Source organism: Zeugodacus cucurbitae, chromosome 3, assembly GCF_028554725.1.
Source record: "Zeugodacus cucurbitae isolate PBARC_wt_2022May chromosome 3, idZeuCucr1.2, whole genome shotgun sequence".
NCBI lineage: Eukaryota > Metazoa > Arthropoda > Insecta > Diptera > Tephritidae > Zeugodacus > Zeugodacus cucurbitae.
The window spans coordinates 7754506-7778334 of record NC_071668.1 but is presented as its reverse complement, the minus strand read 5'-3'; the positions used below and the strand labels follow the sequence as shown (position 1 = coordinate 7778334).

The window sequence follows — 23829 nt, the reverse complement described above, 5'->3', positions numbered from 1 at the left end:
TTTTTTTCGGCTTCTAAAGCAGACTACTGCCTTAACTCATAAATTCTTCCACCTCTTAGATTTCTCGCTGAGATACCTGCAGCGGTATGTGGAAAAATTTCAACCAGGATAAATAATTTGTATTTACTTTTATGTCTGTATGTAAACGGCTGACCAAATACATGTATTTGTTTTGTTGTTTTTGTAATTCTAGGTAAATAAAAAAGTAAACTAACATTGAAGGATTGGAGAAAAGCTCAACGAACTATTCAACATTCGGTGGGTGTACAAGTAACCAATCATGCAAGTTTCATTCAGAAACTGACGGTGTAACGAGTGACTAGTGAATTGGACAACGGCGCAATAGCGTGTGAATAACTGGAAAATGCATTAATTGCATAGATGGAGAATTAGATAAAAAATAATAATAAAAAATAGAAGGCAGTGCTTACGGACTTTTACATATAAATTTTAGACATATCAAGACTTCACGCTAATAAAACCTAAACGGAATCGGAAGTTTTTAATTCAGAAAAATAATATTTTCTCAAGCGTTAAGTGCAAATATGCATTTTACCAAAATAGTGCCGCACAAATGATGGGATGTGGTTCATCGATGGATACCAATAGTGTAACTGAAGAGCCCATACAGAGCTTGGATCGTTGGCAGAAGGGCGAAATGGTAAATAGGGAACGCGGGACAAGCCAAAATTAAAAAAAAAAATCTGAAACTCTCTTCTATCTCATGTAGGACCCCGCTGCCGTTATCGACGAATTTGTGCGCTTGGATGAGCGCATTAGCAAGCTGGAGGCCACCTGTCCGGGTCCACGTATGGCCACCGCCGAGGCATGGGTGGAGCACTTGCAATCGCAACGCGATTCATTGCTCGGTGTTGATAGTTTAGATGTGGCCTTGAATCAACAAAGCAATGGAGTGTTGCAGCAACAGCAGCAACAACAACACCCGCAACCGCCACAACACCAATACACCCAACAAATGGACAGTGAAATATTGACACTGAATGAGATCGATGCAACCACCCCGCCACCCATCCATCAACCGCCCTTGCAACCGTTGAGCGTTACTGCAGCCATAACAACAACGTCAAAGGTAAACAGAGGCACATTACTACGCGGAAATGGTGCCACTGCAAATGGCTTAGGCGGTGCGGCACGACACGCTAATAACAGCATTGTGGCCAATACACCCACCCAAGATTTGGCTAATGTGAGTTGTAAACACAACACAAAAACACCTAAACCTAACGGTCATTTATAACACCCAATTACATATTCAATGGAGGGTAACAGAACTAGCGCAGTACTGGCTTGTTTCGATTTGGTACTAGTCGGTGTTTGACGAGTTGAGACGGTTTTGAGTTTGTTTTGATGAAATTTTCGCTTAAAGTGTCTAGATTTTTTGTTCTTAAAGTCAAACTGAAGTAGTCTGTAGGACAACTGTATTTCGAGAACCTTCTTTAGACAGTATCGGAGCCTACGACTGAGAGTTCTTTCTCAATATTTGACCAAAACTTTAATTTAGTCTTCGAAAGGGATGAAAAGTGGCATCTAGAGTAATACTAAATCTTACTTTGGATAACCACTCTAAACTTGAGCTTTGACGAATGCGGTCCCGCTCCCGCGACAGTCGGTTCTATGTAACCGGAACGAGCCCGGATTTTTATTCGGCCCAGGACTAAATTGTCAGCATTCCTCAAAATTACTTGGGGAATGTTTTATGCCGCTACTACAACACCAACAAAGGACGAGATCAAGACAACTATTACTGAGCCAGATCCAAATTTTTTAGGAAGTATTATACAATTGTTCCAGAGAATGTTTTATGGCGACCTCATCAATGTTATACAGATTTTTACGCTTTCAGCGGAAATCTAACCCAACATTTTGGTACCATAAGCTTAATCTCTCAAATAGTTCTCAGAAACCTCACTGAAGCTTGCCTGAAGCAAGTATACACACAGATGTGGTATTATATCCGGGACCAGGAAGAAGTATAATGTCTTCTAGACGAAGATCTGAGCTATAGAAAAAAGAGAAAGCCTTGTTAAGCTGAAAGCTCTCCAAGAGTGAACCAAGATAGAGTCTTGGATGGACCCTAAAGAGACCAGTTTAATAATTTCTTCGACAAAATATTGAGTCTTACAAGCATAAATCCAGATACAAAGCGATGTTGTTAACTTTTCTTCGAGTGGTCGTAAATCATACAAACCCCTAAAAGCTCACACTGTTATTTTGTTCACCAGTTCCGTTGTAAATACCCCCTTTTAGTAATTACTACGTAGCTCACATAGTTCACGTGTATGTGTGAGCAGTTTGCATGTGTGCACGTGCAAAGTGACGGCTCATTTGAAGCGCGTTCGTACTTCCGTCCTCTAGTGATTTGATTAATTGCTGGCGTTAGTTGTTGTTATCTTTGTGTTTGTTTTGAATTACTTGTCCATGAAATGTAATATTAGGTCATTTCTCGAAAATCGGTTTCCCTTTGGGCTGTTATTATTGTTTTTTTGTTTTAACGATGGAACAATTTATGAACTCTTGCCGAGTTTAATGTAAATGGCCCACAACCGGTTGAAGAGTGGTGTGAAATATTTTAACAGTTGCATACTGCGGATTGTAAATCATATTTTCTCCCGGAATCATAGTTTGCTCCAGCACTCTACTGATTTAAGAAGAAATGCTGTTAAAATTTTATACTCTGAAGGCTTGGTGAGTTTCCGAATATGATAAGAAGTCATTCGGTACCGGTTTGAAGGGCAGTCTGATCTATTTATCTATGCTCCCATATTGTTTATTGATATTTTTCGTTCATTCGACTCATTTATTCGACATTTCCTGATACTTTATTAGATTTATTGGAGATTTTTTGAGGTTAAGTTTCAAATTAAAATTGATCAGAGATCAAAAACTGATCTTGGTTGACTTCTTATCTGGGATAATGATTTGTATTATTGAAACTAATAGCGATTGCTTAACTCATAAAAATAGATGTGACTAACGCTGCTTATATTTTGCACAATAATGTAAGATTTGTATTTTGTTACTCATACGCCCTGTAACACTTGTTTACTGAGGCTAAATGCCAACAGTAATTACCGCAAGCTTGAACACTTTAAGAAATTACAAGTTAGGTAAGTTGGTAATTTGACTGATTTTGACGAACGGAAGAGTGGCAATTAACAAAAAGTCATAATCATAATCAAAATTTGTACATATGCTATAACGAAAATTAAAAAAAAAAAAGATTTATTCTATTACACAGTTATATAAGCACCTTAAAATTAATTACCTTTCATATTCTTTAACAGCTTGCCATCAATTTGGGCGTTGTTGGCGATGTAAATAAGGCTTCCACACATGAGGACTTCTTTGCGAGTCTCAGTGAATCTGCGCTTTATCTAACGTCAATACGTTACTATACCGAAATACTGGAACATACAAAGGTGCGACTGAAAACGCTCACCGAAAGCTACAATGAATTAAATGAACTCTATGTGCATCACGATGGCATTATAGGTGAGGACATACACATTTTTTTTTTAATAATTCCTCTAAACTCATCCAACTTACAGCCTTTATCAGTGGCGGCACGTACATGACACGCCTGGAGGAGAGTCTCGACTCACAATTGGAGGCAGCGCGTGATGTGCGCGATAAGTTGGGCAGCGCTTTGGAGCAATGGCGTATATGCGGCACATTGCTACGCACCAGCGCGACTTCGGCCACACAGGCTTTGCAGCAGTGGCAACAGCTGGCGAAAGCGATGTAAGATTTATTAAAAAACCATAGATTTCATATTCATTTCTACTTTTTCATCAAAGTGATCCGAAACACAAAGTACAACTTGCTTTGGAATGTCGCACGGCACTGCAGGCCTCGCTGATATCGGTGGAGTGTGCGCAATTGGCGCTGCCCCATGTAGAAATCAAGCACTTAAGTAATCGTCAACTGCTGGCAGTTAAGCATTGCAACACCTATATGATTACGGATATAGCGAATCTTGCAAGGTAGAACACACACACACTGTCACATAAGTTTGATTGAAGTATTTAATCGACAATTCTTAATTTCTTCGCAGATATCAGCACACAAGTAAGGTATTCACCTCCTTCGAGAGTAATATGTCCAAGGCCTCGATGTGGCTGTATGAGATGTTCAACAAAACGTTGCGTCATGATTTCGATAAAGCCGAGGAAACAGTGCGTAATTTGGCGAAAACACTGAGGGATCATCGTGAGGAGATTTTCACCGCAGCTCGAAAATAGTGGTATACGTTTGCTCAAAGCAACTAGTTTAAATAGTTCGCGAAATTTTTCATTATACATATTAATAGTTTATATTTGTTAACAAATTAAAGCATTGTTTAAAACAATATAGTTAAAACTTAATACCAATAACTCTTTTTGGGTGTACGCTCCTCCTCTATTCCCATCTCCTCCATAATATCCATTTCAAATGTGGACAATTTAGGTTGGAAAGTGATTTCGGATACAACGGCGCCTAGAAACAACAAAATTATTAAAATATTTCCAGTTATTTTTGGTCGAAGTCTAAATACCGGGTGTATCCTTTTCGCGTTCGATATAAGCGCTCGCCGTTTTATAATCGTGCGTCTGATTGTTCGTTTCTGGTATGGGTATAATGCGGCCTGTACGTGATGACACACGCACCTTCTCACCCTCTTCAGTAAAGCGCCATTCGAATTCTGTGCCTTGCAAATCAGAGGGATCAACTAAGCGTAGATCTTTTGTAACCTAAAAAAAAGTATAGTTGTGATTACCAACATTCATTTTTGTTTAAATTTGTAAAAACTTACATCTAAAGGCGCTTCAGATTTGATCAATATGCCTGGGAAACCTTCTTCAGCGCCCACTGTACGATAATGCCAATTCAAACCTTCGACCATTACCCAATTGCGTTCTGGTATAACCTGTGAAACAAGTCCTTGTTTACCCTTGTCTTTGCCAACAAGCACTTCAACACGATCTCCACGGAAGAAACTCCATTCCTCTATATAAGAATTATAAAGAAGCAATCATTAGCATTAACCTACAATAGTAAGGGTTTGTGCAAGTGTACTGACCCACTGGATTCATGAAGACCTTCTTGCGTATAGTGCCGGGCATATTTTGCTGACGAAACTGTCCAGTCCATGGCCGATTTGTTGTGTATCTGAAACGTTTACGCTCTACCGTGCGTTGTGTGTAATTTGGCACACCAGACGGTGTTTTCCAATAGACCTTTAATTGAAAAGTTATAAAAAGGAAAATTAATAAACAACGATTTTGAATTGCTATATTTAACTACATCTATGGCATTTCATAAACTCACCTGCTTTTTGCTTCTTTCAATATATTCCTTTGGAAAATTGGAGAAGTTTTTCAATTTAGTGCCCAAAAACTGAGTTAGCCTCATCTTCTCCAGAAATTATTGTTACAAAATCAACCAAAATCTAATAGAAACGCGTGAATGCAATTCGAGGGAATGTTATAAAACAGCTGACTACTGACAGTTTTTCTGGATGCGTTCGAAAACGATGTAATAATAAAAATGTCCGAATCTTCAATTTTCTGCACCAAAAATATATATTTTTAGGTTGAGATTTTTTCCGATACAACATATTTTATGGTATTTTAGTTTTGTCAAATGTCTGACAAAACAATTGATATTGTACTGATTAGAAGCAAAATTACATAAATCATAAAGCTGATAACTTGAAGAATATGCTTTCCTGCAGTTTATAAGGCTCTAGCATATTTTGTATTATTTACAATTTCTTCTTTGTAACCCATTCTATGCTCACAATGCAACTCTGTTGCGATCAGCTGTTATTCAGCCATCCATTGCACATGACAGTTCGCAACATTCTCCAGAGCAAAATGAATTTTCAATTTTATAAATGCATTTTTTACCAACTAGTCAACAAGGAATTTATTAACAAAATATAAAATAACACAGAAGAGCAATAAAAAGCTGATAAAACAAAAAATTAAGTTATATTCTCATACAAGAGCTAGCGAAGTGCATGTAAGCGCTCAGCGGGAAAAGGAAACCGCAAGCTACACACATTCAATGGTTGTCAAATTTACTACTCACGGCTCAACGACAAGCGATTATCAATAAATGAATAATAAGTTTACGCTTACGCTGATTTGGTATTAGTCATCTACACATAACTCACATACATAAGAGCACGACTTTCAGTGGAATTATACAGTTTAAAGCATCAACTAAACCAGTATTTAATTGCAAAACGTTCCAATAAACAATTAGCTGTAATAAGTGAAAGGAAAAATGTCCCACGATACATTGAATATCGAAGGTGTCAAACGTGAACCGGCTTTATTACAAAAACATGCAAAATTTTTTGTTAGATTTTTGAATTTATTGCCAGCGCGTCTAGCTTCACATGACTCCACCAGGTAATGTGCAAAAATTATTTTTAATGCAAATATTTATTATTATATTTTAAATTATTGTATTTCATTAGGGGCACCATTGCATTCTTCGCTGTATGCGGTTTGGATGTACTTAATTCGATGCCACTACTTACAAAAGAAATGCAAAAGGATATCATTGAATGGATTTACGGTGGCCTTGTGATTTCAAGTCCGGAAAGCACACCAATTTGCAGTGGCTTTCAGGTAAACACGTACATAATTATATTATAGCGCATAGTAATTAATCATAAGTTACTGGCGCAAGTGAACGTGTTTGTGTATGTGTATGTGTTTGCGTATATGCATAAATATGTACATATTTTCTCGTAGCATGTTATCTATAAATACGTGCTGCACAATGTTTACTTCGTGCTAACAGCGCTGTGCTTTGTTTACATCGCATTCTTTCCAACAACAACAAAAACTGTTTCAAATTTATTTAAGCTGTATTTTTTAGGTAGTTGCACGAGTTTGTTTTATTTACTACTTAATGTTAGTTCAACAGTCATAATTTGTTTTGAGATTATGTTAATACTTAGTTTTTATTTATTAATTTAAAAATATAATTTATTAAACCGCAATAATGTACCTATTTATGTGAAAAATAGTAAAAGAAACAAAAAGTGTGTTGCTCTTATTTTACGTTCATTGCAAGAAATTTTCTTATCAATACAGTGAACATACTTTTTTTTAACAATCAATCAATTAAGTGTGTTGTTAAAATTGCCAACAACAATACACACACGTAAAACATCTTTTTATTTGCCTTACATCTAAACCACAAAATTCTTCATTACAGGGTTCACGCTGCGTGAATATCATTACCGATGACCCGCAATTGCAGGAAAATGCCAGAAACTATCAGTGGGGTCACTTGGCGATGACATATACCGGTATTGGCATATTAGCCACACTTGGTGACGATTTGAGTCGCTTAGACCGCAAAAGCATTGTCGATGGTAGGTTGAAATGCATGCAACTCAAATTTTAATAAGATTACAAAAACAATATTTATTAGGTGTTGCCGCGGTGCAGCGTCCAGATGGCAGTTTCAGCGCTTGCGTTGACGGCAGTGAAAATGATATGCGTTTTGTTTTTTGTGCTGCCGCCATTTGCCATATGCTGGACTATTGGGGTGATGTGAACAAGGAGAAAATGTTTCAGTTCATCACTAGTTGTATAGTAAGTCATTTTATAAAGGCTAGAATTATGAATTTTTCACTAACTTTTGTGCAACAATTGCAGCGTTATGATCATGGCTTCAGTCAGTATTTGGAGGGTGAGGCGCACGGTGGCACTACATTTTGTGCTTTGGCGGCGCTCGAACTGAGTGGACAATTACAACGATTGGATGAATCGACGATAGAAAACATAAAACGTTGGTTGATTTTCAGACAGGTGAGGTTGGCGGTTAATTAGTTGTTTGTCACTTCGATAATAAAAAATAACTAATATCTACAGGTAAATGGTTTCCAAGGTCGTCCAAATAAAAGCGTAGACACATGCTATTCATTTTGGATAGGTGCAGCTCTCCGCATTTTGGGTGCCTTTGAGCTCATTGATTATGAAGAGAATCGTGCCTACATTATGGAGACACAAGACAACATTGTCGGTGGTTTTGCGAAATGGCCACAATCCACAACAGACCCCTTTCATACGTATTTCGGTCTGTGTGGTCTGTCGTTCATGCAGGAACCTGGTTTATCAGAGGTTATGCCCAGTTTGAATATATCAATGCGCGCTTACAATCGTCTGCGACAATTACACGCACAATGGCAAGCCGAGAGCACAGATGATAGATTTGCAAGCAGCAACAACTCGGTGTCAAAGCTTAATAGTGATGAAAATTCAACGTCCGTTACCTCGCCGCTTATAGAAGCACAATAAGGAGCATTTCTTTTACAAGAGCATTTCTTTTAAAGCTATATATTAAGCGGGAATGATTTTTATGCGAAGTGAGCGCTGATTGGATAACTATTTGACTAACGGTACTGAAATATTTTGTAGTCCATCCTACACATATTATATATTTTGCAAACGTTTTATAAACTTATCTATTAAACCTTTCTATTATGTCCGCTTTTTTAACGTATCCTGCAATACTTTTTATGCACTATCACATCATGCATATCCCAGTCCAAATTATAAATATTAAATCCTCAGCTTTGTACAAACTGTACACAGTGCGTTAAGTCGAATAGTCCAATTATCAAGTACTTGCTTCGCGCAACTATTGTGAATTAAAACATAAGCACAACAACTATTTTTTTAATAGTATTTAATTATATTGATCGGTATTGTAAATAAACTAATACAATTAAAGCTAGCTTAAACTTGTTTTATAAAGAGAATCACCCACATTTAGATCATTCATTTCGAAATAAAATTATATCATTTAGTTTAAACCTGCAAGTAAAGGCAATTGATCTGCCCCTGCAGTGCTGGTATATTATAGCCCAATTGTGGTCGATCAATGAAGAGACGACCGCGCAGTGGCGCCAATACACGCTCCGTCACATTCGGACATCGCTGCACCATCAGCGATTGTAGTTGCTGACACGTTGTAGTTAGAGCGCTGTAAGTAAACGAAAAGCAGAGTTGAAATAAACTCCGCTGTCTTAGTTGTCACAGTTATTGCTTTAGCTTGAAAGTTAATAAATAAGAAAATCACTGGGATAGAAATCATTTAGATACATGTCTAATTGACTTTGTCGATCGATGTGCGCGCGTTTGCGTAGCGGTGCTAAAGAGCGCTCCGTTACACGCGGACAACGTTGCACGAGTAATGAACGTAGCTGAGTGCAATACGTTGCGATTGCACTGCAAGTAGACAAAAACAAGAGCATATTCAGAAATATTGTTACGTACAACCGTCTAAAATCGTGTGGGATAGGGTGTCTGGTAGATTGACAATTGAAATGTATTGCAAACGATTTGGCACTACCACACAAAATACTTACTGTATGCCATAATCGGAAATGGCAGCGCATCCCACCAAATTAATGTGCTCCAAACCGCGGCAGTAGTTGGCAATCTGTATTAACACCTGATCAGTCACACTAGGTGTATTGGCTAACGACAACACATTTAATTTGTTCAATTTTCGGAAAAATATTATCAAACAACGCTCGCCAATTGCTGTGCAGTATGAAATGTCGAATTCCACCAAATTACTATGGTGTAAAGTCAATGCATCAACAGCCCCTGTTGTTAACCACTGGCATTTGGAGAGTTTCAAAATGCGCAACTCCTTGCATTCTATGATGATCGGCTGTAACGCAAGTGGCGTAATATTTACACATTCATTCAAGTTTACAACACGTAAACGTCTGTTTTCAGCTAATAATGGCAATAAATATTCATCGGTCAACCAATGGCAACGCGCTAAGTGCAAGCTCTCGACACGACGACAGCATTTTCCCAGTACTGTGAATGCTAACTCAATATTATGACTATTATTGCCAGCCAAATTAATGTCTTTGCGTAACTCAAATGCAGCTTCGACGAAGCGTTTAGCGGTTTGTGAGCAGCAACGCAAATTAAATAAGTCCTTCAGTGTAAGAAACTCCGCAACCATAGGTATCAGCACATCTTGCCAACTTATATCGAAGAATGACGCCTTTGTGTGTGTACTGCCATAGGATACTGCCAATGCCATCGAAGCCAAATGATTCTCCTCTCCCTGTACACTACACATTTTGCATTTACGCGTTGGCGTGCAACAGAAAAACAAGAATTTTGTATATTTCTTGTTTTAAAGCAATATTTTAAAGATTTTCACATCAAATTCATTGTCTTAAATGCGTATTCTTTATTTTGTTATTTTTTTTTTGCTTTCTATTTTGATTATGCATACACAGCAATCAACAGCTGATGCAAGAGAGGGTGATACAACTGAAATGAAATAATAACATTTGTGAATTTATTAATATATATAAATCAATATTCTTTTAATTATAACAATATAAGTATTCGAAAGGGGTAATTGTACCATTTTAAAAGATGGTTGACAAAGCCTGACTGAAGTTTGACTAAAAAATTGCATTGTCCAGAGAAATTAAATTTTCCAAAATGCAAATCAATATGTACCCATTAAACGCAGATTTTTGAACTGGACAGTATTTTTTGAAGGATGCTGCAACATTTGAGATTAGAGAATGGTACTAGTTACCTAATATTTAGTAGCCAACTAATTGCTTGTTTGCTGATCTGACCATATAAATATCAGTAAAAATCATACTCCCATTGCATATAGCCGTCAGCGTTTAGAAAATATACTTTCTTTATAAAATGTCCACTCTGGTCATTTGGTTATTGGAACTTGCTTAAAACAGTGACGTTACATTAAAACAGCTGTATATTTGAATTCTTTTTCAACAATTTTATTCGAGCTCATCATTTATATACATATCTATCAATAATTGGGTTTAGTTTATTTGTTTATTGCAAAAGTAAAGTTAGTGACGACGTAAGGTAATAATTAAAATTAAAATGTCCGTTTGTACTGCTGCTGAGATAGCAGAAAAGCGTCGCATTGCATTAGAGAAGTTAGCTGCTAAAAAACAACGTTTAGCAGCCGAAGCAAAATTAACGCCTCCAGTGCAACAGCAACGTACTACTGCAGGTGCCATATCAACAAATAGCTTCTTCAAGCAACAAAATCATACACAAACGCATAATCCTACAAATACAACTGCAAAACCACCGCAAAATACTAGCGCTAAGCCCTCGTCAGCAGCAATCAATTTTCTAAATGATTTAAAGCGTAGTAACATTGGTAAGTATGCTAATAATGCGCGCGATGCAGCACAACCTTATCCGCGGAGCCCATTTCACAACAAATCAACTGCGGCTGCAACACATACAGCCAGCAATACGAACAAACAAACTCTAGCACCGATTTTCGTTGTCAGCGTTAGCTGTAAGGTGTATATGATCAGTAATACACGCTTTGTGGTACAGCCTTCATGTTTCCACGGCAAACTTATTGATGTTTTTAAAACTATACCGTCAAGATCGTATGGTATGTATGATATTAATGCATTGCTATATAATTGCTATAAATATTTGGCTTTGATTACAGATAATGGCAAACAAATATGGAGTTTTGGACTACAAGATTATGAATTGTTGCAAGAACGCGTCAGCGGTATGAAACCAGACGTAAGCATTGGTACTTTGCCAAAGAGTGTTATTTCAGTGTGCCGTGCACCGCCTGTAGAAATTGAACGCTCCTGCTTATCCTCGATCGAACCAAAATTAGCACAGAAACTATTACCTTTCCAGCAAGAAGGAGTTTGGTAAGCATTTCGTCAGTTCCGTTAACAAGTTTGTAATTTTATATTTTCGAACAGTTTTGCTATTGCGCATCATGGCCGTCTCATGATTTGTGATGAAATGGGTCTGGGCAAAACTTACCAGGCGCTCGCTGTGGCTGATTTTTATAAAGAATCGTGGCCTTTATTGATTTGCACCACCGCCTCAGTTAGGTAGAATTACTTCAATTATTATTATGTTCAAATTTCAAGTTTTCTCCTCGTAGAGAGTCCTGGGCCAATCATGTGCGCGAACTTCTACCCAGCTTACCCGTCTACTACGTACAAACGCTGCTAAGTAATCAGCAATATTTCCATGACGCTAAAGTGCTTATCACCAGTTACAATATGATGGATAAACATGTGGAGAAGTTATTGGAGCGTAAATTCGGTTTCATCATCTTCGATGAATCTCACACTTTAAAAAATGCCAAAACCAAATGCGCAATGGTTGCGGAGCGTTTAACACAAAATGCACGACATGTGATATTGCTTTCTGGCACACCAGCGCTTTCGCGTCCATTAGAACTGTTCACACAAATTCATCTCATCGATCGCAAATTTATGACATACAGAGAATATAGTATGTACAATTAGACGTGTTGTAGTAGGGAAATTTAGCTTAATTCTGCTCTGCTCTTTAATAGCTACACGTTACTGTGATGGCAAGCAAACACATTTTGGCTGGGATGCTTCGGGTCAGTCGAATTTGGACGAGCTGAATGTGGTGCTAAAAGCGAAATTCATGATAAGACGCACTAAAGAGGCTGTGCTGCCGCAATTGGCGGAGAAGAATCGGTGAATACAAGTGAAAATATAAAATCATATTTGATACTAATATTGGTTTGTATTTTGTAGCGAAACCGTTGTTCTAGACCCAGAGCTTTTGACAACCAGCACCGACACGAAGCAAAATTTAGAAACGCTTAGTAAGGATTTCTCCGCAAGCAAAGGGCGTGAACGCGAAGATATACTACTAAGATTCTATTCAACAACGGCCGAAGTCAAAGCGCGTGCGGTGTGGTAATTATAGACCAAAAAATACATTAAAATATATTTTATAATATTTTCACTCGCTCGCTCCCTTCTAGCGCATACTTGAAAAACTTGGTGAAGGACAAAATCAAATTCATTGTGTTTGCACATCATCGCATCATGATGGACGCCATTACCGATTGCTTGTGCAGATTAAATGTGAATTTTATACGCATTGACGGCACTACCAAGAATGAGGCGCGAGGCGTGAGTCTTAGCCAAAATACTGTTTGAAATATTAAATTTATGTTTATAATTTTTCTGATTTGTAGGAATATATAGAAAAATTTCAAACTAAATCAGAGTGTCAAGTTGCTGTGCTCTCATTGCGCGCCTGTAATGCTGGCATCACACTGACGGCCGCTGAGATGATTATTTTCGCCGAATTGGACTGGAATCCAAGTGTATGATGCATTAATACATATAAAAAAAAAAAAACTAAATATAAATTATTTTTATCTTTATTTTTAATTCTTTATTTTTTTATTTTATTTTTTTAATTAAAATTTTTTTTATATAAAAATTTTTTTATTTAAAATTTTTTTTATATAAAAAATATTTATTTTTTATATAAAATTTTTTTTTTATATAAAAATTTTTTTATTTAAAATTTTTTTTATATAAAAATTTTTTTATTTAAAATTATTTTTATTGAAAATTTTATTTATTGATTTTATTTATTTTATTTTAACTTTAAAAATTTTTTTTTAATTTATTTAATTTTTTTTTTAAATTAATATTTTTTTTTAATTTAATTTATTTTTCTTTTAATTTTTTTTATTTTATTTTTTTTTTATTTTATTTTATTTTTTAATTTTGTTTTTATTTTATTTATTTTTTATATTATTCTTATTTCTTTTTTACAGACCTTAGCGCAGGCAGAAAGTCGCGCTCACCGCATCGGTCAAAATAAACCGATAATTTGCCGTTATTTAATGGCCCCCAAAACAGCTGATGATGTCATTTGGAACATGCTGAAAAACAAGCAAGAGGTTTTAAATAAGGCCGGACTGTTTTGTGAGAACTTACAAGATGCCACGCATACCGCAGCGCCTACAGGGGTGAGTGGACTGATTTATATGCTATATATGTTTTAATTATTATATGCAACTTATTAAGTTAGAGATAATTATTATATTTAACTTAATTATTATCTACAATTTCATCAATATATTTAACCTTTCTGAAAATAGTCACATAAAATCGAAAGCTACTTTTCGCCGATGAAGAAGGTTGAGTCACCACAAACAAGCACAGCAACTAACGCTGTGAGCTTTAAACCACAACCAACCGCTGCTGTTACAGTCGATGCCGCGAAGAAGTTGGACTTGAGCAAAGAATTGGAGAATATCGATGAATTATTCATGGATGACGATGATGATGCCTTCAAGGACATTGCGTTTTGATTTTTGTTTGTGTTTTCCCTTGTGTCCAAAGTAACGTTTGTGAAGTCATAGATAGCGCATGAGACTGTGAAGTATTATAGTTGGCTATAAATACATATATTTATATTTTTACTGTTATACCGTACCTTGTGCCACCAATAAATTTACACGAATTTTGTATTATTAAATAATTATAAACAATAAATTGCTATGGTTGAATATTCATGAAATTAATTAAATATTTTTTAAAATTTTAATTTAATTTAATTTTTTTTTTATTTTTTTTTTGTATATTTTTTGTATATATTTTTTTTATATATTTTTTTTTATATATTTTTTTTTATATATTTTTTTTTATATATTTTTTTTTATATATTTTTTTTTATATATTTTTTTTTATATATTTTTTTTATATATTTTTTTTATATATTTTTTTTATATATTTTTTTTAATATATTTTTTTTTATATATTTTTTTTATATATTTTTTTTTATATATTTTTTTTATATTTTTATTTTTTTATATTTTTATTTTTTTTATTTTTTTTTATATTTTTTATATTTTTTTATATTTTTTTTATATATTTTTGTTATATTTTTTTATTTCTTTTATATTTTTTCTAATTTTTTATTTCAATTTTTTTATATTTTTTATATTTTTTATTTTAATATTTTTTATATTTTTTTTTACTTTTTTTATTTTTCATATTTATTTTTTATATTTTTCATTTTATTTTTTTCATATTTTTTATTTTAATTTTTATTTTTTATATTTTTTATTTATTTTTTATATTTTTATCTTTTTTATATTTTAATTTTTATTTTTTATATATTTTATTTTTTTTATATTTTTATTTTAATTTTTTTTATATTTTTATTTTAATTTTTTTTATATTTTTTTATTTTTTATATATTTTTTATATATTTTTTATATTTTATAATTTTTTGTATTAATAATGATTTTTATGTATTTTTGTTAATTTTTTTATAACTTAGAATAGTCTAGAATTAAGTAATTATTTATATTAATATTTTTAGTATTAGTAGTTTAGTAATTACGACTAAATCTTAATCTCTTGAAAATGCATCGTCGAAAATTCGGCATCTGTGGAGTATTTTCGTCTCTCTTCCGGTTAGGAGTTTCAACAAGGTGTTGTCGCATAGTTATAAGAGGCACCATAATCAAGAGAGAGGGAGAGATAGAGAGAGTGAGAGAGTCCTTATACAAAATAAGGCTGGATCACTTGAGTTCGACTCAGAACTGGGGTTGGTCCTTAAGGTTAAACAAATACCTCCTCTATCGTTAGAAGGCTTCGTTGAACATTCGACTTTACCTTAAACGGTTTTTAAAAAAAGCTACAACGACAACAAACGGTGCTACTATTTAACGGTACTTCTAACTGATACCAGAAGCTTTGCAGGTACTCGGACCTCATCATTTATAATGGAAGATGAAAAGTACAGTACTTTCCTCAAAATTACGAAATTCAAAAGTTCAAAGCCTAGAAATATGCAATAAATTATAATCTTGAAAGTACCGTTTGTCAATGAAACACACACACATACAAACTTATATCAACTCGGCATCCGCTTGGCGGGTAATTCAATAACTTCATTGCTGTAGTGGCACGAATCTTAAAATTTAGGAGCTTTGAGTTATAAATAATTATTTTAAATAAATTAATTTACTTCCAATACACAAAAAATATATATATTTAAGCACTCAACAGCTGCAATTTAATAAATGAGAGTCAACAAATGCTTGGCAACGCATAAACAAACTTTTCCTGTGCCCACAAAACCAGTTCGGAGTTTCATTTCATTTGTTTGCCACACACCATTCGTCATTGCCACAAACAAATTTTGAAAAAAAAAATCATTTTAAGAAAATATTTTGTACGAGCAAGCAATTTAAGCGGCGAAAAAAGTAAAAAAAATAAAAAATAAATATGTCCGAACAAGAGGAGAAGGAGGAGGATACGGAAGCTGAGGTGGTGCAGAAAGTCGAGCCGTCATTTGGTGAGCATGTCATCGATCTGAGGTAAGTTGCCTGCAAAGAAACAAATTTTCATAAAAATTAATAAATTTTTCTTCAAAAACAGTCACTCATTCGGCTACGATTGCAAGCGTTTCTTCAATCTGGTGCTGCTCGGCGAAAAAACGCTCGTGTTTGCTTCCGGCGATTATTTGCATTACTTCAATATAGCAACGCGTAGGGTGACATTTCGCAAGACGGTTTTCGGCGGTGGCATCGGCTTTATAACGGTAAAAAAAAATTAAAATAAAAAATTTAATTCATAACTGTGAAAATCTCTTTGCAGCGCAACGAGCATCCCGACTTCGTCGATCTATTCACCGTAGCCGAGAATGGCGTGCGTCCGACCATCTTCATCTACGAATATCCCTCACATAAGGTGCGCATCAAGTTGGAGAATGCGGCCAAGTCTTGCTTCACCTGCGGCTCATACAACTCAACCGGCGAACTGTTCGCTTCGCAAGCTGGTTATCCAGATTTCATGCTCACCATTTGGCGTTGGCAAACCGCCGATGTGATCTTGCGCTCCAAGTCTTTCCAAAATAATATACTGCACGTGCACTTTTCGCACTTCAATCCCATACTTTTGGCCTCCTCTGGCCTGAGCCACATTAAGTTTTGGAAGATGGCCAACACATTCACGGGACTGAAGCTGAAAGGTGATTTGGGTCGCTTCGGCAAGACGGACTTCAGTGATATTTGTGCGATTTATATGCTGCCCGATGAGAATGTGATCTCAGGTTGTGATTGGGGTAATATGTTGCTGTGGGAAGCCGGTTTGATTAAGTTCGAGATCACGCGTAAGGGACGCAAGCCGTGTCATACCAAGCCGATTACGCGCATCACTATGGATGAGGGTGAAGTGACCACTGTCGGTATGGATGGTTATGTGCGTATTTGGTATTGGGAGACCGTCGATTTGGCCGATCCGCCGGATGATGATCGTTTTGTGGAGATTGAACCGATTTATGAATTCAAAATTGGCGATTGTGAGATACGTGGCTTGCAGAAGATTAAACCGTTCGATAAAAAGGATTTCAGTTACTATGCGCAGGTGAGATGGTCGTATCTCGACGGATTATTCAAATATATTATGTCTTTCCACAGGATGGCAACGGCGGCATTTGGTTCTGTGACCTGAACACCTATGATGTGCCGAAGCCACCGCGAAAACTCTACAACTGCCATGGCGGTAAAGTGGTCGCAGCGCAGACGAGTCCCGTCTCGTCGCATCTCATGACGCTGGGCGAGGATGGAAAAATGTTCCTCTTCAATTATATAACGAACACTTTAGTGTTGGAGAAGAAATTCATTTCACCGGGCTCCGATTTTATTTGGCTCTCCACGAAAGTCTCCAGCACTGGTATGGATTTGATTGCCGGCTTCAAGGACGGTATACTGCGGCAATTGGTGTTGGATATGCGCAATGAGAAACATATCGAATTGCATTTGGTGCGTGCCATTAAGGCGCACGTTGGTCCAATAACCAAATTGGCCATCAATCCGCGGCAAACCTGTCTGGTGGTGTCTTCCGCTGACAAATCCATATTTGTCTATAATATTAAGGATAAGGAAAATAATATGGTGTACTTGAGACCGATGGGCTTTGTGGTGCTCAGCGCTGTGGTGAATTGCTTCAATTGGAAGAACGATGAGGTGGGCATAAGAAGATCTTTTTTGTTTCGAGCATTTAAATATCTGAATATATATCCGTAGTACTCGACAATTTTGATGGGCTGCAAGTCTGGTGAGGTGTACGAATATCAAATACCCAGTCGCGTCACAGACGAACAAACCTTTCTCAGCTACAATATCACCGATGCGAATAAATTGAAGTCCACACGCTTTGTCTCAGTGAAGAGTCGCATAAGAAGAGATCAAAAACGTGAAAAGATAAAGAAGCGTAAAGAGAAGAAACGTCAACGGAAATTAGCGGAAATAGATAAGTTGAAGGCCGCCAATCCTGGGTTGCAAATCGATCTGGAGACCGCGTTGGGTATGTAATAAGGGTTCCTATGAGCCCACATTATTTCAATAATTTAACTAATACTGCTTCGTTTCGCTTCGTTTATGCGCACAGCCGACTCGGAACCCGACGAAGAGGAAGAACCTTTACATATACCAGCTGCGCCGAATCCGGTTATTTGGCTGCGGTATACACGCGATAACACCATCTGGGTGTCGATGGGTGGCTTTGATGCTGGTTATATTTATGAGATGATCTTCGGTTATGCCGAGCCCTATAAGTGCACTGTGATTGCGGACGGCGATGATTGTGAAATACATTCTTATTTAACCATGTAAGTTTTAGCGAGCTTAGACAGCATTTTTTCCGAAGAAACGACCTAAGTATATCCTCGTATTATTTTATCAATCGACGTCGCCGTTCTTCCGGATACTTGTCTTTCCATTAAACCACATAATCGTTTACTTCTAGCGAGGACTACTTGATTTTCGGTTTGGTGAATGGAAAGTTGCGCATAAATCGTACCACGCCAAACGATTTCACCGATTTTCGTGACTATCGCCTGTTTCCGATGCATGATGCCCATAATGGCATTATAACGCGCATCTTGTCCAGCTACGATGGATGCTACATATTTAGTGTTGGTCACGATGGTAATATATTCTGCTATAATTGGCATGGACCGAAAGTGGCGCATGGTGGCCCCTTGGAAGGGGTTACCTATGCTAACCTTAAAGATTTCCGCGCGGATGATATAGACGATCCGGAGTTTCCTTCGTTGGAGCAGGAGAAAATCTATGCCGAGATCAAACGCAAAGAGGAAGCAGCGCTCGCACACGATCGTAAAGTGCTATCACAAATCGGTGAATTACAGGTGAAATTTATCGATATTAAAGACGAGATGGCGACGCTAGATGAAGAACTGATATTGCCGCATAAGAAACTATTGCTCGACGAACGCATTACCAAACAAATTAAGGATGAGCTGCAGGCTGAGCTGGATGATGTACGCGACGATTTGGCGTACGATCTCGAGGTGGCCGAGGTGGGTAAGAATAAGCTGTACGATCACTTTCTGAAGAACTTGGATCATGTGCCGATCGTAGTGAGTGGCATGAGGTAAGTGCAGTTCTAAGCACTGTATGTGAGTTGGGCACTTTATTTACTATATTAGACTGTTGGAATTTGATTTTAGCAAAGACATAAAAGTCGCTTCGTTTCGTGTGGAGAAACTTGGGGAAGAATTTCAAAAAATCAAAGACGAAATCGAGGAACGTTTGAGAGCCGAGGCAGCCAAACGTAGGTAAGTATAGTTTCAGAGACGTAGCAATCCATGCTCTTACACTGTGAACATTTAAATACTTGTACAAATTCATTTTTGATAACTTTTATTTAAATGTATGCTTACCCAGAGAGGAAGAATCGAGAGTTCCAACACCAGAAGAGTAAGACCGATTTCTAGTTCGTATTCCCATAAGTTTTAGAAAACTTTGCACTGTAGACTTTGCTATCAGAAACACCGATCTACTTAAATCTTGGCTATATATCGCGTGGCGACTCTAATGGTCGGGTTGTAAGGTCGTTAGTGTAGATGAGGACCCCTGTTTAGACAGTACCTGAACGTGGAGGGCTGGGAGAAAGAATTATTCTTAATAGGTTCGGTTCGCTATTTCAGATCAAGAGATCTTATCTGACGATTTTCTTCCTTCAAGACCTCTTTCTTTTGTCGAAATGTAACTTTTTCGCTTCCACCATACTTTGCACTTATACTTAAACAAATAAGCACCCTTAGCACTACTAACTTACTACCCTCACCACAATTTGCTTCCCACCACTAAAATTAAATACCGACAATTCGCAGATCTATCGCACCCATTGTGGCGGAAGCGAAAGAACCCAGCATGCCAGAGCCGGCTGCGGAGAATTTCTTCTTCGGTCGGGATCCCAACACAATCATACCACGTTTCAGTAAGAAAATGTTACGTTTGTTGCGACGCTATCGATCCCGCCAGTTGTACGAGGTCGAGCGCATTTACACTTGGGATCGCATGGAGCTTTGTAAGCCCGATCCGAACAAAAATCATCCCGAAGATGAACGAAAAATTGCCGATGCCGAGCGTAATTTGGGTGATTACAAGCTAAAAATCGGTTACGACTATGAACCGCGTACAAACGAATCGTTAACCTACAAATACATTGAACTGGTGAACTCCCGACAGGCCCACTACCTAACCTTGGATCACTTCAATAGAGAACTATTTCAATTGCGCAAACGCAAATGGTACCTGTACGAGTATATAGAAGAATCCCGTAAACGTTTGAAGCGTTTGCATGAGTTTCTACCGTTTGGAAATCGCGAATACTTGATACCCATACGGGAAATCGATATGATTGAAGAATACCCAGAACGTAATTTGGATGAGCACTGTAAACCCGGATGTGGCATTGATATTGAGGATATACTATATTTGGAGAAGAAAGTTGATGATCTCTTGCCACCGCCAAAGGTAACAACTAAGGAGGCGAAACTTTCGGTACGCGATAAGATCGAACAGTCGTTGTACAAGTCTTTGCATGCCTTCGAAGTGGACGAGTTGCCCGATATAAAGGATATACTAAGCGAAATCGATAGTTATCCCGGCTTCACAGAGCCGGAATTCTTCGAGCGCAATGAGGAGGGCTTCGCACCATGGGTATCGGTAGCGCGCTACCAATGGCTAATCGACTTGAGAGATGAGCAAAGCGGCTTGGTGTTGAAGGTGAAGAATCGTGTTAGGGATTTCGATAAAGATCTGCTTGCAATGGTTGCGCTCCGTTGTAAATGTTTCTACGAATCAGAGTTTATGCACTGCTATATGATCACATTGAATCAAGAATTGAATATTTTGCGTGACAGTGAAGAGATCGAAAATCAATTGTTGTTCAATGCTGACGAGGCGATGAAGACGCGTAATGAAATGCAAGCGGTAATCAATACGAAGAATCGACAAATTGAAGACTTCAAAAAGATTGCCGACAAGCTGAACGAACAAATATTGACGGTACAACAGAAATTCATGAGCACCTGCAAGGGTCATAAGTTTTTCGATTTCTTGCGGCGTATATTTAAGAAGCGTTGGCGACCGCCAAAACCACCGAAGGCCGATGATGGTAAGTGGACAGTAATATGTGACTTCTACTTATTGTCAACAAGGAATCAATCAGATTTGAATACTGTTACTTAAGAATTTAACTTTCCATCTCTGTTTAGAATCGTCGGAGTCCTCATCGAGCGCGGAATCGTCCAGTGAGGACGAGGATGCCGATGCTAAGAGTATCGATTCAACCGATATGACCACCATTCGGCTGGATGAAAGTCATTGCCCTTCGGGACTTGAACGTAGTACATACGACTTGGCTTTTCAGCTACGCTCGGAACGACATGCGCTGGAAAAGGTTATGATGGAGACACAAAAGGGTATTGAACAGCGTCGCGCGGATGTAGCCGAGCTGCAAAAGAAAATGAAGTATCACGAGGAGGTTTATGCGCAAGAGAAGGAAACATTGCTGGTGTTTCGGGTGAGTATTACTTTTTTTGAGAGGGTTAGAGAGAGAGAGACGGAAAGGAGAGAGTAATGGAGAGAAAAGAGAAGAGCACGAGAGAGGAAGAGACAGAGTGAGTTAGATAGAGAGAGGAAGATGCAAAGAAGGGAAGTCAGAGAGAGTGAATGAGAGAAAAATAGAGAGGAGGAGTTGGTATGAGGAAGATAAGGAAAGAAAAAGGAAGGGATAGACAGATATAGGAAAAGAAGGAGAGTGTTAATGAGAGCGCGTGTGTTCCTTTAACTACTCTTACAACACTTTTACTTATCCCAAACTAATTCCTCAGCGCAAACGTCAGCAGGAGTTGAATAAAATTAATATCTCGGTAATATTGTCAATGGACCAATTGCAACATTTCAAATCCGGTGATAGTTACCTCGATCTAAGTCGTGCCATACTCTTCGATGCCAATCGTCTGATTTCACTCAAGGAACGCGTCTCACAACTAAATGAGGAAACACAAGAGACCCGACGGCTCCATCGTATCAACGTTGTGCATTTACGTCGCATGAATACCGATATCAGTTTCATGCGCAACGAAATAACACGATTGGACAGCGATATCAAACAGGAGATGATTAAAAAGTTTGGCATGATCATCAATTTGGATGAATTGGAGGAGGAGGTCTTACGTAGGTATGTATTCGATTTGGAGACGTCGGCTGAGGATGAGTTCAGACTGATCGATCAGGAGATCGCTAGAAAAAAGGTAAGCCAAGATTGCGAAAAAGAGAAATAAGATAAATATTTTTCTTTCATTTAGCGGGAGCTTGCGAATTTGGAGGAGGAATTGATACGCGAGACTAAACTCAACGCAGAGAAGTTGAACATTCTAACAGTGTTGCATGAGGAAAAGAACTTTTTATACTCGCTTTTGAAATCGCAAGAGAACAACTTTGAAAAGTGGATGCAACCGCATAAAGTGAATCTCGATCGAGATGTGGAGAAACTAACGCAAATACACAAAGAGCAAAAGCATACCATCCAGGTGGGTGAAATGAGGTTAGAAATTCTTTTATTTTTTACATTTTCTTTCTTTACGCCGCCGCACAGTGCTTGGAACGCGAAATTTGTACGCTGCGCTTGAAATCGAAGCCGCTGCAACTCTTCCACGAAGTCGTCAAAGGCGACATAATTGATAAGACCGAACAGCAGGATGACGGCGTCACATGTCCCAAATCCCTGGCGTCCGAAGCATACCTCCAACGCATGGAACCCGATCAATTCACTACCGATCGCATACGAAAAATCGTACAAAAATACTTCGCGCAATGGTTCAACCGTTATGCCACATCGGATAATATACGGAAGAATGCGAAGAAGGTCACACGCTATCTGGCGCAGGCCGCGCACACATTCGAAGGTAAGATAACCGAACGCATATTAGATTGCATAACACAAGCTTTGGAGTCCATGATGCCGAAGAAATATCTAGTGCACATGTCCAAAGAGAATTTGGAGAAAATGTTTCGCGATGTGCTCAATGCCTACGACTATCAGTTGTCCGAAGTGAATACAGATGAATTGATCAGCGGCATCTATTACAATGTCCTGACGCGACTGGATCAAGAGAAGGCCGTGCTGAATAAAACACAATACATTTTGTTGCGCCTCTTCGAGCAGTTGATCGAACTACTGCCATTAGAGGAGTTCCAAAGTGAGCGCACCACACGTTTGCTGATGCAACTGCTCGCCGATGATGCGAAAATCGATCCGCGTTGTATCAATGTCGACGACATCGTTGACAAGATGGTGAAGTATGCGCGTGAAAATCTGCTCGATGGCATAACGGCAATGCCGATTAGACGTTTGGCCAGTAATCTCTATAAGGAATTGAGCGCACATAAGGCGGTGGGCGTGACAATCAGATGTACGCTGGAAGCATCGAAAAAAGAGCCAAATATGCAGAAAAAGAAATTTTAATTTATGTGATGTGAATTAAAATTTTATTTTTCATTTTGAATTAATAAAATTCAATTTTTATTATATTTTTTTATTTAATTAAAACGCCATTTATGCTAATATCATATTTGTTTTTGGTATTTGGTTTGCATTTGCATAGCGCGGGCTATTGC

General features: G+C 37.5%; 6 protein-coding genes across 7 annotated transcripts; 4 read left to right on the top strand and 2 right to left on the bottom strand.

Annotated features, from left to right (window-relative positions):
- The first annotated feature begins 64 nt into the window (after positions 1-64).
- Positions 65-4262, top strand: LOC105215245 (uncharacterized). The gene is made up of 6 exons (XM_011189054.3): positions 65-661; positions 731-1207; positions 3306-3513; positions 3570-3762; positions 3819-4004; positions 4076-4262. The coding sequence occupies exons 1-6, from the start codon at positions 575-577 to the stop codon at positions 4260-4262; spliced, it is 1338 nt and encodes a 445-aa protein (XP_011187356.3). The 5' UTR covers positions 65-574.
- Positions 4263-4307: 45 nt separating this feature from the next.
- Positions 4308-5512, bottom strand: LOC105215246 (probable 39S ribosomal protein L24, mitochondrial). The gene is made up of 5 exons (XM_011189055.3): positions 5329-5512; positions 5081-5237; positions 4814-5007; positions 4556-4751; positions 4308-4497 (listed from the first exon to the last, which is right to left on the bottom strand). Exons 1-5 carry the CDS (start codon positions 5410-5412, stop codon positions 4382-4384), a joined length of 747 nt encoding a protein of 248 aa, XP_011187357.1. The 5' UTR covers positions 5413-5512; the 3' UTR covers positions 4308-4381.
- Positions 5513-5846: 334 nt separating this feature from the next.
- On the top strand, positions 5847-8342 carry Pggt1b_0 (geranylgeranyl transferase type-1 subunit beta). The gene is made up of 6 exons (XM_011189051.3): positions 5847-6419; positions 6488-6641; positions 7237-7396; positions 7456-7619; positions 7683-7835; positions 7899-8342. Exons 1-6 carry the CDS (start codon positions 6292-6294, stop codon positions 8322-8324), a joined length of 1185 nt encoding a protein of 394 aa, XP_011187353.2. The 5' UTR covers positions 5847-6291; the 3' UTR covers positions 8325-8342.
- Positions 8343-8698: 356 nt separating this feature from the next.
- LOC105215244 (F-box/LRR-repeat protein 15) lies at positions 8699-10305 on the bottom strand. Of its 2 annotated transcripts, none has more exons than XM_011189052.3 (2): positions 9398-10298; positions 8699-9012 (listed from the first exon to the last, which is right to left on the bottom strand). In XM_011189052.3, the coding sequence occupies exons 1-2, from the start codon at positions 10132-10134 to the stop codon at positions 8838-8840; spliced, it is 912 nt and encodes a 303-aa protein (XP_011187354.1). In that variant the 5' UTR covers positions 10135-10298; the 3' UTR covers positions 8699-8837. The 2 variants fall into 2 exon arrangements, with proteins under 2 accessions (XP_011187354.1, XP_011187355.1); XM_011189053.3 differs by lacking the exon at positions 8699-9012 and adding an exon at positions 9038-9257 and having other exon boundaries at positions 9398-10305.
- Positions 10306-10784: 479 nt separating this feature from the next.
- On the top strand, positions 10785-14402 carry Marcal1 (SWI/SNF-related matrix-associated actin-dependent regulator of chromatin subfamily A-like protein 1). Its single transcript, XM_011189049.3, has 10 exons — positions 10785-11460; positions 11521-11737; positions 11792-11926; positions 11980-12335; positions 12400-12550; positions 12611-12775; positions 12844-12994; positions 13060-13191; positions 13654-13848; positions 13981-14402. The coding sequence occupies exons 1-10, from the start codon at positions 10929-10931 to the stop codon at positions 14191-14193; spliced, it is 2247 nt and encodes a 748-aa protein (XP_011187351.1). The 5' UTR covers positions 10785-10928; the 3' UTR covers positions 14194-14402.
- Positions 14403-15980: 1578 nt separating this feature from the next.
- On the top strand, positions 15981-23740 carry LOC105215288 (cilia- and flagella-associated protein 44). The gene is made up of 13 exons (XM_011189116.3): positions 15981-16212; positions 16274-16436; positions 16493-17260; positions 17314-17862; positions 17923-18202; positions 18287-18506; positions 18644-19291; positions 19368-19475; positions 20034-21322; positions 21423-21730; positions 22041-22463; positions 22518-22742; positions 22808-23740. Exons 1-13 carry the CDS (start codon positions 16121-16123, stop codon positions 23675-23677), a joined length of 5943 nt encoding a protein of 1980 aa, XP_011187418.1. The 5' UTR covers positions 15981-16120; the 3' UTR covers positions 23678-23740.
- Positions 23741-23829: the final 89 nt, after the last annotated feature.